This window comes from Mizuhopecten yessoensis, unplaced genomic scaffold (genome assembly GCF_002113885.1).
Source record: "Mizuhopecten yessoensis strain PY_sf001 unplaced genomic scaffold, ASM211388v2 scaffold5825, whole genome shotgun sequence".
Lineage (NCBI taxonomy): Eukaryota > Metazoa > Mollusca > Bivalvia > Pectinida > Pectinidae > Mizuhopecten > Mizuhopecten yessoensis.
In genome coordinates this window covers 1,323-20,924 of record NW_018406242.1, presented here as the reverse complement: position 1 = coordinate 20,924, position 19,602 = coordinate 1,323, and the positions used below count along the sequence as shown (strand labels likewise).

The 19,602-nt window shown below is 36.1% G+C and overlaps 1 protein-coding gene across 1 annotated transcript; it reads right to left on the bottom strand.

The window, feature by feature from the left end:
* Positions 1–7,507: 7,507 nt before the first annotated feature.
* Positions 7,508–19,337, bottom strand: LOC110451148. The gene is made up of 4 exons (XM_021499010.1): positions 19,168–19,337; positions 14,149–14,361; positions 9,620–9,907; positions 7,508–8,923 (listed from the first exon to the last, which is right to left on the bottom strand). Exons 1-4 carry the CDS (start codon positions 19,297–19,299, stop codon positions 8,408–8,410), a joined length of 1,149 nt encoding a protein of 382 aa, XP_021354685.1. The 5' UTR covers positions 19,300–19,337; the 3' UTR covers positions 7,508–8,407.
* Between the last annotated feature and the right edge of the window lie 265 nt (positions 19,338–19,602).

Below are 19,602 nucleotides of genomic sequence, written 5' to 3'. Positions count from 1 at the left end.
CTGTATTCAAGGTCACAGGGGTCAAATATGTTTAAAATCTTTAAATGACTCCCTTTGAATAACCAAAATGCCCAGGGTGATTATAATCTGACCAGTAGCTTGCTGGGATGAAGAGCCACACATTTGTTCAAATGAATGACTTAACTTATATTCAAGGTCACAGGGGTCAAATTTGTTTAAAATCTTCGAACAACATGAGGCCCAGAATGTTGATATTTAGATGAAGGGCTATAAAGTCATTTAAATGACCTTAACCCACTTTCAAGGTCACATTTGGTCAGATATGTATAAACCTTTAAATGAATTAAGCTCATTAAACAAAAGGCCTAGAGTGGTGATATTTGGCAAGTTGCATGCTGAGATGAAGAGCTATAAAGTTTGTTCAATGAATGACCTTGTTGGACTTTCAAGATCACGGGTCAATTGTTTTAAAATCTTTTAACATGCTGTTTTGAATGACTTATTGTCATAAATACTGATATTTTGCCTGTAGCTTTATTTTTAGATCACTTTCAAGGTTACAAGTGTGAGATTAATACCAGGTGAGCGATGCAGGCCCATTGGGCCTCTTGTACAAAATTGAGTCCCCTTGGGCCAAGGATGCTCCAGACTAAATAAGGATAAAATCCCTTTATCCCTACAGTAAAAGAAGAATTTTAAAGGTTGAACCTCTATTTCCCCTATTGGGTCCCACTCCTCTTCCCCCAGGTGGGCCACACCCTCCGTTTATACAAAATTGAGAGCCCTTGGCGTAAGGATGCTCCAGGCCAAATAAAGTCAAAATCTACGGGGCCGTTCAAGTCTAGTAGCAGTACTAGTTTAAAGGAAAAGTTGATGGACGGACGGTGCGGACCAGGTGAGCTATGAATAAAAGATACCCCAATAACTTCCATCAACATTGTACAAAAGCAAAACAAGAGGCACAGAGGCCTTAACAGCTCACCTGGTATTTCATTTTAAATTTTAAACCTGCTGAGTACCATACAGGTTTATTAAAGGAGTACAAGAAGTAAAAATTGCAACTAGAAATTTGTTTTTGTGAACAAAAACATACGTCTCCCTTTTTTAGCCAATATGCATATTTGGAAGAATAGAAAGGTCACATCAAGATTAAACCATTTAGCTTTTAAATTATTCTCATTCATGTTAAATTGTCTTAACAATTTTGGTTTAGTTTCGGCAGCTATGTTACTATAGACACATTTACATGTATATAAAAATAGGAATAATCACATATCCGATTACAATCTGGTTCCTCTGTTGGCTCATCATATTTTAAGTACGATCTCGATATCTTGAATGGTCAAAAATGTACCAGCTGGACAAGAATTTACTGAAAATGTTGCACTTATTTGACCTTGAGGTGAAGGTCACAGTAACCTTATTCCAGTGCACTGCACACTTTCTGATAGTGATGCAGTAATTTTATTCCTCTCTTTCCCCTATTGGGCCTCACATGCACCCTTCTGCCGAAAAGGGGGGCCACAGCCTAAGTTTATACAAATTGCATCGTTTTTACTCTAAGCATGCTTCAGACCATATTTGGTTTAAACCCCTTCATTTGGTTAAAAGCTTCAATTGGTTAAGAAGAAGATTTTTAAAGATTTACCAATTTGGCCCCGCCCCTGTCTGCTCCCAGGTAGGCCACATCCTCTATTAATACAAAATTATCAAATTCACTTTGCCCAAAGATGATCTAGAACAGGTTTGGTTAAAATCCCTTCATCAGTACGAAAGAAGAAGGATCTTTAATTTTTCCCTCTATTTCCCCTAATGGACCCAACCCTTTCTGCACCAAAAAAAAAGCCCACAGTCTCAGTTTATACAAAATTGATTCTTTTTTCCATAAGGATGCTTCAAACTACATTTGGTTTAAATCCCTTCATTTGTACAAAAGGAGGACAATTGTCCTCTATTTCCCATATTGGGCCCTCTGCCCCCAGGGAGGCCATAACCTCTGTTTACAGAAAAATGAGAACCCTTTGGCCAATACCGTAGAGATTAAGGGATTTTATCCTAATTTATTGTGAAGCATCCTTGGCCCAAGGAACTCAAAGGTGGGGTCAACATTTGGCCACCACTTTGATTTCTTTTATTCTTTTGCCATATGTAGATACATAAAAATGATCAATAACTGCATAAATGATTATTTATAATTACTACTGAAAATCGTAGTGGACCTCCTTGCATAACACCAGGTTGAGTAATGGGGGTACCCTAACACAATGATAGATAAATGTCACAGGCGAATGCTATTTTGAAAATGAATTAAGATAGTGTACAGTGTATAAAATTACTGTTATTTTGATGCTAAATATGTCATATTGTTATATATGAAGTAAGCGTAGTGATACTTTTATTTAGAAAACATGCAAAATTTTCACAAAATTTAAAATATAATCAACATTGTGAACTTGCCTTTATATAGTTACAGTTGTATTCTATATTTTAAACTTCTTTAAAATCTTTCCATATATGTATTTCGTCTACTGAATCATTTTTATGCAATATAAAAACCGGTAAAGTACTTTATTAGCATGCCAAACATGATCAATGCGCAATTTCACATAATCTTGAAGATGTTTATTATGGTAAAAACCGATAATTTTCTGTTTTTGTATCATACCAAAACACTATATTATATTACGCATGTTTTAAAGTTATGTGCAGCAGTTATAACTCATGAATATATATTCTGCCAAAGTAATCTTTCTTCTGGAGAACTACTTAAGGTTGAGATTGTGTTATAAGACAACGATATGCAATTATATAAAAATAATTAAATAATCTTAATACATGTAGTAAAATTATTATACACTTTATTATACCCCCTGCAACAAAGTTAGAGGGTATAATGGAATCAGCTTGTCTGTATGTCCGTAGAAAGAAGATTGTCCGGACAACTCCTTCTAAAGTAACGGACCAATTTCAGCGATAGTTTCCAGGTATGATAACTACCACCTCAAGTTATGCATACAGGTAAAATGTTTTCATTCTGATCCTTTTTTACAGAGTTATGGCCCTTTGATGAAAATTGTTTGTCCAGACATATCCTCCAAAACTAAGGGGTCAATTTCAACGAAAGTGTTCAGATATAATAACTTCCACCTGATGGTGTGCATCCAGGTATTTCTTTTTCAATATGACCCTTTATAACGGAGTAATGGCCCTTTGTTGAAAAATACTTGTCCTGACAACTCCTCCAAAACAATGCAGCCAATTTCAACGTAAGTTTACAGATATGGTAACTACCCCTGACATAGTGCATCCAAATAGTAGGTTTTCATTCCGGACCTTTAAAAAGGAATTATGGCCCTTTATAGAAAAAGAACCTTTGTCTGCCTCATAAACTACTGGGCGGATTTCTATGAATGTTTACAGATATGGTAATTACCCCCTGATTTCGTGCATCAGGGTACGTGCATCAGGGTAATACTTTTTTTTATTTCGACCCTTTTTAAGGAGTAATGGCCCGTTGTAAAAAAAATGTCTTAACAACTCTTCCTTTACTACTAGAATGACTTAAGCAAAACTGGTTCATCGGGGCTAACAATATTTGGTATGAAAGTATGTTTTGGCATGGGGAGGGAGTACAGGGAAGTATGTCAGTGACATATATTCTTAAATATTTACAGGGGGGGTTGGGGTTGGGTCTGGCTGAACTATGTATTGCTTTGCAATTCTTTGCCTTAGTTAGCCTTTAGCTTACATTCTGGGTTATATAGGAGTGAGGGTATTAGTTAGTATTTAGATTACAGCTCTAGTTATTATTTTATTCGGCCTATTGCCCATTCATTAAACAAAATATGGAGGAATATTACATTATTTTATATCGTTAACTCTAAACAAATAAAGCATGGAAAGGTATCCTTATCTGCCTCCCCATACAAACAATTATTTCAGCACATTTGATTTTTGTAACCTTGAGCTTAAAGATCAAGGTCATCAACGTTTACAAAAGTTTAATCAATTCACATGAACAACCTACTTGCCAAATATCAAGACCAAAGGACTTTTGGTCATGAAGAAACACAAGTTAAAGGGAAAATGGAAAGAAAGTTATGTATTTCCTTTTTTGAATCAAAAGTGTTATATGACAAATTTACCGGTTGTCAATTTTCTTGAAATTCCTGATGTTGAAAGATATTATTGGTAGCCAACTTTTAAGCAAGTATGAAATATAGACTGGTTTTAGAACTATGTAAATTAACTTGTAGAAAATGGAAATTTTCCATTAGTAATGAAATTTCACATACTTTTCTGCTTAAATCTTCAATAAAAAGAACAATTCTTTCTTGAAATAGTGTAATATTAGGTATCAAAATGAAAGTTGGAATATGTTGGACACGATGATGATATAATTTTATAATAATTATTTTATTTAATTAAAATGAATTCTGAAACTAACGGTTACTTAATTAAGCTTCCTATACCCATACCTTTTTGTAGTTATCTTGTTTTGAAATTCCAAGCGGGGGCCGACGCTAATGTTAAATCTCCATAGGCGTTGACCCTACGTATACCTTTGTATTAATGGTGGGTGTGGCCCCCCTGGGGTTAGAGGGGCAGGACCAAATAGGGGAAATAGAGGTTAAACCTTTAAAATCCTTCTCCTACCGTAGGGATTAAGGGATTTTATCCTAATTTAGTCTGGAGCCAAGGGGACTCAATTTTGTATAAACAGTGGTTGTGGCCCCCTTGGGGTCAGAAGGGCGAGGCCAAATAGGGGAAATAGAGGTAAAACATTTAAAATCCTTCTTCTACCATAGGGATTAAAGGATTTCATCCCAATTTGGTCTGGAGCATCCTTGGGCAAAAGGGACTAAATTTTGTATAAACAGTGAGTGTGGCCCTCATGGGGGCAGAGAGGTGCCCAATATGGGAAACATAGCAAATTTATCAAAAACCTTCTTCTGCTGTAGGAATGACGGGGTTTTGTTCAAATTTGGTACGAAGCATCCTTCGGTGAAAGGGAACCAAAATTGTATAAACGGTGAGCCTGACCCTCATGAGGCGCAGAGAGGCAGACCCAATATGGGATATAGAGGAATAGCTTTAATATCCTTTTTAGCTCACCTGGTCCCAAGGACCGTTGAGCTTATGTCATGGCGCGGCATCTGTCATCCGTTGTCCGTCAACTTTACAGACAGACAACCTGATTACTATAGAGCACCCACAAATTCCAATGTGGGGTCCTTATTAGAACTTGCTCATGTATGCATTTTATCATGAAGCAGAAGGCAGTTCCTCTAATAATAAGGTCAAACTAGAAATTGTTGGCTAACAATTTGATGGGCTTTTCACTGTAAGGCCTGATTTGGCCTTATAGCTATTTAAGAGTTATTTCCCTTACACCAGTAGTAAAAGTCCTTGTATCTTTGAAATTTGTTTCACAAAATTACATGTTCAAATTTGACCTATCCAATACCGGAAGTTGATCTTTGATGGTAATTTATGTCCATAAACCTTGTAGCCCGTCATCATAGCATGCTACAGACCAAATATCAATACCTTGGGCATTTTCGTTAATGAGAATGAGTCTTTTGAAGATTTTTACGAGATTGACCCTAGTGACCTTGAACATGGGTCAACGTCATTCATATTATCAAACTTGATAGTCCATTGCTTGAGCATGAATATTCAATAAATATTATGACCTTGGGTCACTTGGTAATTGAGAAAAAGGTTTTTGAAGTTTGTTTCACAAAATTACACATTCAAACTTTGACCCCTAACGAAAACCGGAAGTTGACATTTTTTGTTAAAACAGTATGAGAGAAAAAGTTTGCTCTTGCTAATCTTGATATGATATCCAAAGATCAACCTCGTGCCTGATATCGTTAACGAAATATATTGGTATAGGCTGTTAACCAATCAGAGTTCGTGGTGGCCATCTTGGAATATAAATTGCTCCAAAAAGTAACATAAGTTCGTAAGGGCTGCTAGAGAAATACATGTACCAATTGTGGTTAATATTGGAATGGCAGAATTGGAGAAGAAGATCGTTTAAGTTTGTATAAATAGTGTCGGCAACAAGAGATCCCAGAGGGATCTTGGCGCCCACCTTTGTACCATCTTCATAAGTTCTTTGTCAGTTCAATCTTTTCTCTTCTTTCCTCTAATCTGTTTGATCGAGTCATGTTAACAGTAAATGCACCTTGAGGTAGCTTTTGATCTAAATTTAATATTGATGTGTATGAAAGCCAACCTTCAAAGTGAGTTTGTCATTTCACATATTTACTAGTACAGTACTTAATGTGAAAGAAATAGAATCGATCATTGCAATATGAGAAAGATCTGTTTAGTTCTTCTTTTAATCCATTTTGTTTTTATGATCAGTCTCAAAATATAACANCAAGGGGAACCTACATATAAAATTTGAGAAAGATCCCTCTGGTACTTCCCGAGAAATAGCGATAACAAACTTTCACTATCAAAATCCAAGATGGCTGCCTGTCGGCCATGTTGTTTATCCGATCAGTCTCAAAAGTTTCCCTGAACAAAAAATAACCAAGGGGAACCTACATATAAAATTTTAAAAAGATCCCTCAAGTACTCCTGGAGAAATAGCGATAACAAACTTTCACTATCAAAATCCAAGATGGCTGCCTTTCGGCCATATTGTTTATCTGATCAGTCTAAGAAGTTGCCCTGCACAACTAAGGACTAAGGGGAACCTACAAATAAAATTTGAGAAAGATCCCTCTGGTACTTCTTGAGAAATAGCGATAACAAACTTTCAATATCAAAATCCAAGATGGCTGCCTGTCGTCCATGTTGTTTATTCGATCAGTCTCAAAAGTTGCCCTGCACAGCTAAGGACCAAGGGGAACCTACATATAAAATTTGAGAAAGATCCCTCAAGTACTTCTTGAGAAATACCGATAACAAGAATTGTTTAAGGACGGCGGATGGACGACGGACCACGGCCGCAGGGTGATTTGATCAAAAAGATCAAAGGCAATAATGAATAAGAACAACACTTTCGACACCTATGACCTCTTTCCACTATGATTCTACAACAAAAATATTCCTCTTTGCTTCTTGGTTATATAGAAAAAGATTGTTCAATATATTATGCTTTTTTTGTGTGTCTCAATATAAATCAAAGTACTGGGAGTACTGAAAACACTTCAAAATCGCACAAAAATGAAAACGGTTTTCGACTTTCACTTTTGAAATAATATTTAGAGTAGGTCAAGGTCATTCATTTGCACACACTTTAAAGCCCTTCATTCAAGCATGTTTCTTGCCAAACATCGTTACCCTGGAATAATTGATAATTGGTTATTCAGAAAAAGGGGTTTCAATAATTTTACTTATATGACCTCTGTGACCTTGAAAGGTCAATTTTTTTTTTTTTAAACTTGATAGTCAATTACCTGACCATGGTATGTATCAAATAGTAGGACTCAAGACCTTGTAGAACTCTAGAAAAAGTTTTCTGAAATCATTATCTTGAAATAGCACATATGAAATTTGACCCCTAAATAACTCAAAACTTGACCCGGTCAACTCAAAATTTTTATTGACAAAAATATGTGCATTGGTGCTGTCCACATCATACCTGAATATAAAGTAAATCTTACGAACAATTTTTGAACATTCTGGATTGAAGATTTTTTTTTTTTTTTTAAACATTTGACCTTTGTGAACTTGATAGTTGATCAAGGTCAACCATTGGTGGCATTCTCCTTCGATATGTAGAAGAATTAAAAAAAAAAAATGAAAAATGAATGTTTTTTTTTTTTAAATTGTGACCTTTGACCCAACAGCAAGCTTTTTTATTTGACCTTAAAATGAAATATTATAATGGAATAAAAGTTAGCCCCGAAGATTATCTACATTTAATATAATTGCGTCAATTCTGTAAATTGAACCATTTTTGAGTTATGGTCATTTTAAGATTTTGACCTATGACGTCATGGCGGCCATATTTAATTTTTGACCTACTTGAAAATGTTGCTTGATCAGCTTTAGACCTTTTCCTACAACATACTTAAAAGACTATAAACCTATCGTTTACCAATCAAAAGAAACAGAATTCACAAAGTACGGAATAATAATAATAAGAAGAATAATAAGAATAATAAGAATAATAAGAAACTTAACAAAAACAATAGGTCTTTTCACCAGTAGGTGAAAAGCCCTAATAAGTGCTAAGTCAAAGATATCCTCCCACCGATGACATAGAGTGCACTGTCATTAGGTCAAAGGTCTAATAAGTGCAAAGTTTTTAGGATATCGTTTTGTTCACAAAAACAAATCTCTAGTTTGTAATCCAAATGAAAACAATAACACCAACATGTTTATGCCTGCTATGTCAATCAAGGAAATGGCAAATTATTCCAAAAAAAATCAAGGTAAATAATCCATCAAGTGTTATGAAAAGGAAACAATGGATCAATCAAGAAGGGTTGGGATCAAACACGTATGCTGGTTTAAGTGTCATCACTTCATTTGATTGTTGTGTGTGATTAGTCTCTGTACCGGCCACCCCAACACTGTCTGCTACTGGTGGAGTTGAATCTGTGTCTCTTTTAACCCCAATCACCTCCTCATCATTGATTGTATCATCATTTGTAATTTGTGTCCAGTTTTCTGAATTTGCAACCTCAGAACAAGGAATTGGAGATTTTATTTTTATATTTACAATGTTAGGACAATGTTCCACAATGCTACCTCCTGATGATGCTGATGATAAACTTTGTTCAATGTCATGCTTTGATGCCTCTATGTACATCTGAGGGGATTCTGGAGCTTTACTCCTCTGTGTTAGGGTAGGAGGACAGTTATCCCCTGAACCCTGCTGTTGTAAAGATGCACCATACTCAATGGAAGCCATTTGGACTCTCTCAATGTGCATCATGCTCTCCATCACTTTCTTCTCCTGACTCACCAGTGCATCCTGTATAGCCTGCATCTGAAACACAACACAATTATATAGGAATACATTTTCATACATAAACACTAACAATAAATTTATCTTAGGTATATAAATGTCTATAAACAAGAGGCCTGGAGGGCCTGTATCGCTCACCTGGATATATAAGCAATCATGGCAACATGTTCTCTACATAAGAACCCTGGGAATGGGCAAGATCCCAGGCCTAATACTTGTAGCACATCTGTATTAGATTTTTCAGGAAATTGCCCAGCAATTTTATTTATGATTATGGGGTGGGGATCCTTGAATATGGTGGAAGGTCATTTGTTTGCACAAGTTTTGTATCCCTTCATCCCAGCATGCTACTAGAGCCAAATATCATCACCCTTGGCCTCTTGGTTATTGTGAAGAAGTTGTTCAAAGCAAAAAGTTGATGACGGACCTACGAAAGATGCCGCATCACGGCATAAGCTCACTTGGCCATTCCGTTGGTTGAAGCTGGTTGCTACACATGTAACTATGATAGCCATGGTTGCTAGGATAATATAGTTTCAGTGAATCTACATTGATATATGAGTAAATTTAGAAAAAGCACTATGATCAACACTATTTTTTTAAACTTTAAATTAATTATCTGAGTAGCCTTCCAAACATTTATATGAATTTATAACGGTCCTTATGTACGAGCATTGACACACCGCACTGGTAGTGTTTCATAAAGATTATACACACCTGGTTCTGCAGGTCTCTGCTATGTTCTTCTATAGCTTCCTGAGTGCCTGTATCACCTACTGCCACAGTTGGTTGGCCAGGCTCAATGGACAAAAAGAATGGCAGACGGATGCTGTAGCCCATCCACATGAACAGGAAGAGGAAAAAGAATATTGTCACAGCAGCAATGGCAATTGGGTACAATGTGATGGGTAAGTCAATAAGTAAGGCTCGCAGAAACTCTCCTAAAGCCTCCCCAACATCTTTTAACGGTGTCACGAAAAAACGGACAAACGTTACAGCTAAGGCCTGAAATGTATCAATAAAAAACTGATCAAATACTCATATTAACCATCAGTTGGTCTTTTTTTACACAAACTAATAATAACTAGAAATTCTAATAGACAATTTGACGTGCTTTTCATGATTGCTAGCTACACTTTGACACTTTAGGACAGTTTAGGTTTAACAATATCCAAGATGAACACATGTATCTTCCAATTTTGGTCAACAATTTGGACTGGCTCAAAATGTCATTTAAATCGAAAATGTCCCGGCCAATCAGATGCTAAATTTTTCAAACAATTGACCTTTGTTACCTTGATATTCGATCAAGGTTAACAATTTTTTTTCAAACCCGATAGTGAATTTGAACTTTGACCCCTAACGTCACACTACCACAATTGGTACACTACCCAAATTGGTACACAGTCAGAAAATTGTTCGAATAGTACTTTAAAATTAAATTTGAGCATTTTCCTTTGACAGTAGAACAAAAGAGATATTTATCAGCATTTCTGCCGAATAGTTTTGTTTTTATGAACATTTTAAGAGTACACGATGACTTCAAAGTAAACATATCAGAAAACCAGTAAAAACGACGTATATCAACGAAATTTTGGAGAATTTTCAAGGGGTTAAATATAAGCATGTTTAAATGTTGATTTCTGGTCCTTATAACCTAAGTGAATATATACAAATTCCATAGCCTGTGATATGGTGTACCAATTTGGGTACTAATTACGGCTGAAAAAACGGACGAAATCTCACTCAGAGTTAAGCGTTCTATTTTCAAAAACAAATTACTTAGATATATAACTTTTCCTGAAAATGAACCACCATAGGTAGTCTTTGTCAAGAATTAAGAAACATTCCAGATACAAGATCTGAATTTTTAAAGATCACTAAAAAACTCAAAACAATTGTGGTAGCGTGACGTTACCGAAAACCAAAAGTTGACATTTTTTGCTAAAATAATATGAGAGAATAAGCTAAACGTATCAAATTTGTGCTTGATATTGTTAAGGAAATAGAGGCTATTAACCGATCAATTGCTCCAAAAATAAACAATAGTTCGTAAGAGCCTCCAGAGAAATACATGTACCAATTGTGGTTAATATTACAATAGCAGAATTGGAGGAGAAGATTGTTATGGTCTGTTAATAATATTGTCGGCTCAAAGGCAATAATATACACTTCATATGATGTTAAAGGGAAATGTTTCAGAAACAATAAATATTTCAAATTGATCAGATTGCCATTTACTATCGATTACAGGAAGAATTTTTCAAAAACAAGTGAAAAATGAAAGTTTGAAAAAAAAAAAAGGTGACCTTTGACCTTAAAAATAAGTGACCTTTGACCCAATGGCGGGAATTTAAACTTCACCTTTTCCCTAATTAAATGGCATAGGTCAAATTTAGCCCTGTTTTAGCTGTTTTAAAAAAGGTAAAAAAAAACAATTTATAGGTCATGGTGGCCATATTGAATTTTTGATGAAGTTGAAAATACTTCAATGGCATTTCAAGACCATGACCTACAGTATGTCAAAATATAGGATATACCTGCTGTCTTTTAAGAGAAAAGGCTGTGACCAGATTTGTGTAGAATAATAATAACTAGAAATTTTAGGCTAATAATTTGACGGGCTTTTCACCGTTAGGACTGATTTGGGTTTGACCATGGTCTTTCGCTTCTAACAGTTGACAGAGATTTAAAAAAAAAATCCTTATGCACATGTAGCACAGCTGTGACTTTGAGTAAGAAAATGTGCAGTGTTTGTAGTCAATGAAAATTCAGTTATACCAAGTATCAGGCATGAACTTGTGCAAGTCTACAGTAGCTAACTGAGTAGTGGGGGATTCCCAGAGTGCGAAATGACGTAAGAGAAAGAATGGATTAATATAGGCAGCCAATGGGCGGGGCGGTGTTGTATACGAAGGTAGTCTGTAAAAGTCATGTAGTCCTTTGACTATCTACATCATGGTGATGAATTGAAACTGGCATTTTGTATATATCGGTTGGGTTTGCCATGTTTAAGAATGGCTGACTATACCCACTGCAGTAGAAATGTAAACTTCCATACTTTTTAAGATTGAGAGTACGTAGTTATTGATGTAGTATTACCAGCGTGTATCAGATTGGCTCAAGTTAGGAACGTTTCTTGGCAGTAAGATTTTGAGATCAAAGGATATATTCAAAATAGCATAGGAGATTAATGGCAAATGCTACAGAAAAACTGATGACAGCTGATTCATTGGGATGGAATTCCAAATCCACTGCAAAAAGATTTTTTAAGAAAAGTTTAAAAATGAAAAAGTTGTGAAATAGCCCTAAGCAATATCTGCAAATGGTATAATGCATGAATGCTATATAATAAACATTTTTTTCAGTTATGGCGATTTTAAGATTAGCCATATCAGATTTTTGTCATACTTGAAAAATGTTGCAATAACATCTTTAAATCATGGCCAACAATATACCTGAAAGACTATGAACATGTTTGCTATCAATCAAAGATTGATAGATAGAACTTCTACTTTTCCTACATTGGTGGTTATAACCTTAACTTTCCTTACCTTAGTGGAGTAAACTTCTCCTTCCTTTATCTTGGTGGATAGAACTTCTACTTCCCTTACCTTCGTGGATAGAACTTCTACTTTTCCTACATTGGTGGATATAACCTTAACTTTCCTTACCTTGGTGGATATAACCTTTACATTCCTTGCCTTGGTGGATAGAAATTTTAATTCTACCTTGGTGGATAGAACTTCTACTTCCCTTACCTTGGTGGATAGAACCTCTACTTCCTCTTCCTTTGTGTACAGAACTTCTACTTCCCTTGCCTTGGTGGATAGAACCTCTACTTCCCTAACCTTGGTGGATAGAACTTTTACTTCTCCTACCTTGGTAGATAGAACTTTTATTTCTCCTACCTTGGTGGATAGAACTTTTATTTCTCCTACCTTGGTGGATAGAACTTCCATTTTCCTTACCTAGGTGAATAGAACCTCTACTTCCCTTACCTTGGTGGATGGAACTTCTACTTCCCTAACCTTGGTAAATAGAACCTCAACTTTCCTTACCTTAGTGGAGTAAACTTCTCCTTTCTTTAACTTGGTGGATAGAACTTTTAATTCCTCTACCTTGGTAATTCGAACTTCTACTTCCATTATCTTGATGGATAGAACTTCTACCTTGGTAAATCAAACTTCTTCTTCCGTTATCTTGGTGGATTAGACTTCTACTTCTGTTATTTCGTGAATAGAACTTCTACTTTCCCTTCCTTTGTTGATAGAACCTCTGCTTCCCTAACCTCGATGGATATAGCCTTTAGTTCCCCTTCCTTGGTGGATAGAACTTCTACTTCCATCACCTTTGTTGATATAATATCTACTTCCCCTTCCTTGGTGGATAGGAATTCTACTCCCCTAACCTTTGTAGATAGAAATGTTACTTCTACCTTAGTGGATAGAACTTCTATTTCTGTTATTTGGTGGATAGGAATTCTACTCCCCTAACCTTTGTAGATAGAAACTTTAATTCTACCTTGGTGGATAGAACTTCTACTTCCGTTACCTTTGTTGATAAATATCTACTTTCCCTTCCTTGGCGGATAGGAATTCTACAGTCATGTGACCGCACAACGCACTAATAATAGTGTGCGCACATTGTGCATACATCGTGTACACACCCTCCATACATTTTCCACACATGGTGCACACAACTGTGCGCTTTTAACAATCGTTTGCATCGTTGTGCGCTTCTCTCTGCACAAATTTGTGATTTGGTACAATTGGTTGATCAATATTACAGAACAAAACCCATCCAGAATCTCTTATAGAATTAGGAACACTGTATATAAAAATTTCTCATCAAATTAATTAGGATTATGTTCAATTTTAAAATGTGTGTTACACAGCATTACAGTGACTGTTAGGCTGTCAGGAATGGGTTTAGCTCTCAGGTAACAGAATAGGTAAATAACACAGCACATCGTGTAAAATTGTGCGATCCCACAACTGTATTTCCTTGGATAGAACTTCTATTTCCTCTTCCTTGGTAAATAGAACCTTCACTTCCCTTTCCTTGGTGGATTGAATCTCTACTTCCCTTACTTTTATGGATAGACTCATTGCTTCACTTACTTTGGTGAGAGGAACCTCTACTGTGAATGTTACTGATAGACCTTCCCATTTCCCTTTCCTTGGTGGATAGAACATTTACTTTGGATCCCTTACTTTTGTGTGAAGAACCTCTACTTTGCCTACCTTTGTTGGTGGAACCTTCAGGAATGGGCTGATCAGCATGTGTTCATAGTATTTCTGACAATTGTCTTTTTCAAATGTGAACAATCCACGAAAAGCTGATTGAGCAACACCTAACAAAGTGTCAAATGTGCTTTCATCCAAGTCTTCTTTGTCTCTCACACACTCTGGTGGTGCATCCTTCATTGCGGCAGTCTGCTGTTGGATCTCAGCTGCCTACAAATCACATAGGGAAAAATTCTATACCTGTGGTTTTAATGATAAGACAGTCTATTCCATAATAGTCATTCAGCATTTCTATTAAGTACATAAACAAAATACCCCACCAATATGCAGAATTCTTATTTAAATTTATTGGTATTACCTGGTTCGTTCTTAGCTTACCCTGGACCAAAGACTGTAAGTAGATGTAGAAAGGCTGGGATGGATAACCAGTACCAGTTGCAGTTTGAATACAAGTACTAATATTAGTTAGCAAATCTACACATCTAAATACTGTCCCAAAATGTAGGTCAATACTTATCGATTTTCCCATTCAGAAACATCACCCCTAACTGTCATTTAAAAGACCAGAAAAAACACTCATGATCAGTAAACTTGCTGTACCATTGAGTGCTTGTATACAATAAACTTTGATTACAGTGCACAGGCATGTACAAATAATATCGACTCACATTCTGTCGTACAATGATGCACAGAAATACACGGCCTGGTGTTAACAACACATGAGTGTAATGTTAAATACGAGAATTTCCTAGTCAGGAGGCTAGCTTTAAGAAATCAACTTATAAAGATTTTGAGAATTTACAACATTTTACAACAGTATTTACAAGTCATGAAAATTATGTTTGTTTATGACTTTAGTGAGTTAAATTTAAGTAATTTTCATCAAAACAAATGAACATTGGTGCCTGTAGTTCATGGCACAAACAACAGGGTTATACAGTTTCAGATCCGACTGGCATTAAGGACTCGCACAACTAAATCAGTCAATCAGCAAGTGTTTCATATGTTTGTAGTTCTTATCTGAAATAAATTCTGGCTAATTACTGGGCCACTGAAGGAGATTAACAAGGAACTGATGACATATTGTTAGCTAAATGAAATGTTCAGGTATTTAACTTTTGATCAATATATACTTTTGATATATTTCCATGTCTGTGTGCGGATTTGCACAGGGGCAAAATGTCCGGGGGCGTTTCTGTTTTGGGTCACCGGTTTTGCTTGTAAAGTTTCGGTTGTCAACTACTTGGCGCTGTGACACTCCAATATGCCACTACACCTACCAAAAAAGTCATTTTGTAGCCTTTGCAAGGTATGAATTTATGAATCTAGACAGTTGTCACTAGTTTTGAACTTCAAATATTAAAGTTATTAGCTTAACTGTTTGGTAATAACATATAGTAAATGATTTAGTTGTGTAAGTCCTTTAATCTGTATTAAGTCTGTAACACAAAATCAGAATGAAAAAAAAAAAATCTTTTCAATGAAATTTACATCATAAATTGGTACATGTACAGGCTTTCATGTTTTAATGCTTACAAATGATCTTAATGATACAAAATTCCATGGTTAGCTGGTTCACTAAGATGTAAAACTATAAACTGTATCAGTATTTGAAAATCATCAATGTTATCAAACAGTGCAAATTTGTAAACGAAAATTTTCAAATTATTGAATCATCATATTATTATCTTTAAATCAGGGCTTCAACATCCAACATCCAATCTTTGGTCCAAAGGATGCGTGAAGTTAATTTGGTTTAAAACTGATAAGGGGGTAGCATCCATTATGACCAAAGGACTAAGTCAACTACCTCTATTTCCCCTATTTGGCCCCGCTTCTCTGCCCCCAGTTGGGCAACACCCACCGTTTATACAAAATTGAGTGCCCTTGGCCCAAGGATGCTCCAGACCAAATTTAGTCGAAATCTATTGAGCCGTTCAGGTCTAGTAGTGTTTTAAAAGTTGACAGAAGGACGGACGACGGACGCTGCGCTATAGCATCAGCTCACTTGCCCTATGGCAGGTGAGCTAATAAGAGGCCCAGACGGCCTGTATCTCTCACCTGTGCCTTTGTTACATATAGGTAACTTCAGATCAAATTTGGTAACTAGATCAAAAGACATTTTAACATCTCTTAAACAGTTTGAAATTTGAAATTTTGAAGCTTTTAACCCATGTTGACCTTTGACTCCGGCTAGCACTTAAAGATGACTTTTGACCTCATTAATGTAATTAAGAAAACGATTTACACAGCTGGTCTACATAACATACCCAAGTATCATGACTCTAGACCAAGATATTGTTGTTTGAAGTTTTTAACATATTTGACCCCTGTGACCTTAAAAATAGGTCAAGGTCATTTTAATGAAGAGCATTCCTTCCCAGGTACCTACTGGCCAAATATCATGACCCTGGACCTTATAGCACTTGAAAAGAAGATTGTTCGAGCGTCTAACCAATGTTGACCTTTTACTGCTGACTAGCACTTAAAGTTGACCTTTGACCTCATTACTGTAATTAAGAAAAGGATTTGCACAGCTGGTCTTTACAACATACCCAAGTACCATGACTCTAGTCCAAATGGTTCTTAAGATATTGTTGTTCGAAGTTTTTACCATGTTTGACCCCTGTGACCTTGAAAGTAGGTAAAGGTCATTTAACGAAAACATTTTATAGTATTCCATCCCAGGTGTCTACTGGCCAAATATCATGACCCTGGGCCTTATTGAACTTGAGAAGAAGATTGTCAAAGCTTTTAACCCATGTTGACCTTTGACCCCAGACTAGCACTTTATAGCTATTAGGCCTCACCTCCGAAGTGAGGACTGACCCCTATGGTAAATTGTGGAAGCATGGATGTATTTTTTTTTATTGATGTCGAGCATGGGTATACAGGATTGAAGGGAAAGGATTTCCCCTGTTTCAATGTTATAACCAAGAATCCCTACAGGACCCTGTCCCTTGGGTGGACACTGATCCTAGGATAAATCTTGGTGGCAAAAGTGTATTCATCCCTTCATGCCTAGCAACTCACTGTATATATGTCTATAGGGTTAGAATATCGACCATTTCCAAATTATGGCCCAATTTCTTAATTAAATGGATCTCAGAGCAAATTCTGGCAGGCAGAATGTATTTGTCTAACCATGTCAACCATGGAAGTATATGGTTGTAGGGTGGGGATTTCCACCATTACCAAGTTATGGCCCAATATCCCATACTGAGCCCCTACAATGTTGAGTCACCTTGCCCTAGAACAAAAGACTTGGGGCATTATGGGTCATTTTTTGCCCATAAAAAGTAAAAATTTCAACTTGCATTTATTTGCCTATTTCTGCTTTAAACATCATATTGGTTAATAGGAGCTATCTTTCTTGGTGTAGATTTTTACAAATGTGCATGTGTAGATGCCCTATCTTAGCAATGAAACTGCGTTGCTATGCAGAAATAACCAAAATATGGTGTTTTTGAAAAGTTAGCATACAGAAATGAAAGCCTCTGCATGTGACAAAATTTTTTTCCTTTATATGAATGAACATTGGTATAACAATGTTTAAGCATGTCAAATATTTAGTTGTTTGTTGCATGCAAAGACTTTCAAAACTTGAAGAGTGTTTAGATAATTTGCTTCAAAATGGCCAATTTTCAACTAAATAGCGCACACTAGACAATATTCAGCATTATATCTCTCTTTGTAATGCCATATCTCCTAAACCAGTTTGAAACTTCATATTAGCGTACTTCATTTATTCCTGATTACGAATATATGAACTAATTCTAAATCCCAATGAGGCTGGAAAATGACCCTCAATGCCCCTAGTCCTTTGTGGAGGTGAGCTAAAATTAGGTCAAAGCACTCCTGTTCATAGATTGTCAGAGGAAGCTTTCTGCTCCAGGAAGCACAAATATTATTAGCGAGTATGGTATTGTAAGGAAGTATATCAGAATATGTCTATTAATCATATAATATACCATACATGCATTGTTGTATTTTTCAAATTTCTCTGACCAGTTTATTAAATACTGACATAAATTCTGAATGTGTTCTCTAGCATATGTTGGCTAACCGCAAAATGACGTCACTGTAGGTTGGCAGGGAGAGCATTTGCAAACATTTTATGAATGAAATTCAAAATCAAGACTAAAGGAGTGACCATCGTAAGAGCAATTTTACGTTGAGCAGACATCGTACTATACTTGATTCCCTGGACACCTATCGCATGTGTCAGATAAGGCAAATATCCAACAGACTGCTTATTTGTGTGTTAAGTTAAAATTTTCAGTAAAATAATATTGAACAAGAGCTGTTGGAAAACAGCATAGCTCGCCTATGTATGTTATTATAATACTGCAACTATCAATAGAAACACATGTATAGTAAAATGTTGATAAAGTGCCTGTCATTTTATTTGCCACCTCACTTACCACCAGCATATTTCAAGGACCATTAATTGTGTAGAAACATCTATGTGAATTAATTGTTAAGAAATTAACAAAGTCCAATAAAGCTGTTTTTGGACGCTAAAATATGAAAATACTGTCCAGAACATTGCTAACACTCCATATAAATACTTCAACCTTATAATAGACAACAGCCTATTGATGGTGGTTGTCCAAACTTCACAAAAAACCTTGCCCAAATACTTTAACCTCAAATCTTACTACACTGTAAGTCCAATTAAGCTGTTTTTGGGCCATAAAATATGAAAATATGGTCCAGTGCATTGCTTACACTCGATTTAAATGATTTAAACTCATAACAGACAACTGTGTATTGAGTGTGATGATACAACACTGTCTGGAAAAAACTTGCCCAAAAACTTAAACCTCCCAAGGTGGGATGCCGACGCCGACACCGGGGTGACTACATTAGCCCCCCTCTTCTATTCTTTGAATAGGCGAGCTAAAAATGTACTTCCTATCAATTTGGAGATTCATGTCATCCAAAAAGAATGCACAACTTGACTCTAAAATTATCTTTATTTTTTTGTGTCTATTGTAGGTCTGTTGGACTTACCTTGTAAAGTTCATACCAGGTCATAGGAATACTAATGAGGAAGGCTAGAATACAGGCTTTAAGGACAAATTGGCGCCAGGTCAGTCGAATATTGACGCCAGCTGCCATGGTAATGCAGACCAATGCAACCATTGTGAGGATCTGATAATAAAAATGCAACAGGAACAAGAGGCCCAATGGGCCTGCATCGCTCACCTGGTATAAAACTCACACTTGTAACCTTAAAAGTGATCTAAAATAACAGGCAAAATATCAGTATTTATGATTAAAATTCATTCAAAAGACCCTGTTAATTTTTTTTTTAAACATTTCACCACTGTGATTGAAAGTCGAACAAAGTCATTATGTTGAACACATTGTATAGCCTTTCATCTCAGGATGCAACTTGCAAAGCATAAACATCCTGGGACCCATGGTTATTCAGAAGAGGTTGCT

Excerpts from the sequence above, each read along its gene's own strand:
- LOC110451148 (XM_021499010.1), bottom strand. The coding sequence starts at position 19,299 with ATGGTTGCATTGGTCTGCATTACCATGGCAGCTGGCGTCAATATTCGA. Across the intron at positions 14,362-19,167 it reads CCTGGTATGAACTTTACAAG|GCAGCTGAGATCCAACAGCA; the intron begins GTAAGTCCAACA and ends TGTGATTTGTAG. Across the intron at positions 9,908-14,148 it reads TGAAGGTTCCACCAACAAAG|GCCTTAGCTGTAACGTTTGT; the intron begins GTAGGCAAAGTA and ends GATACATTTCAG.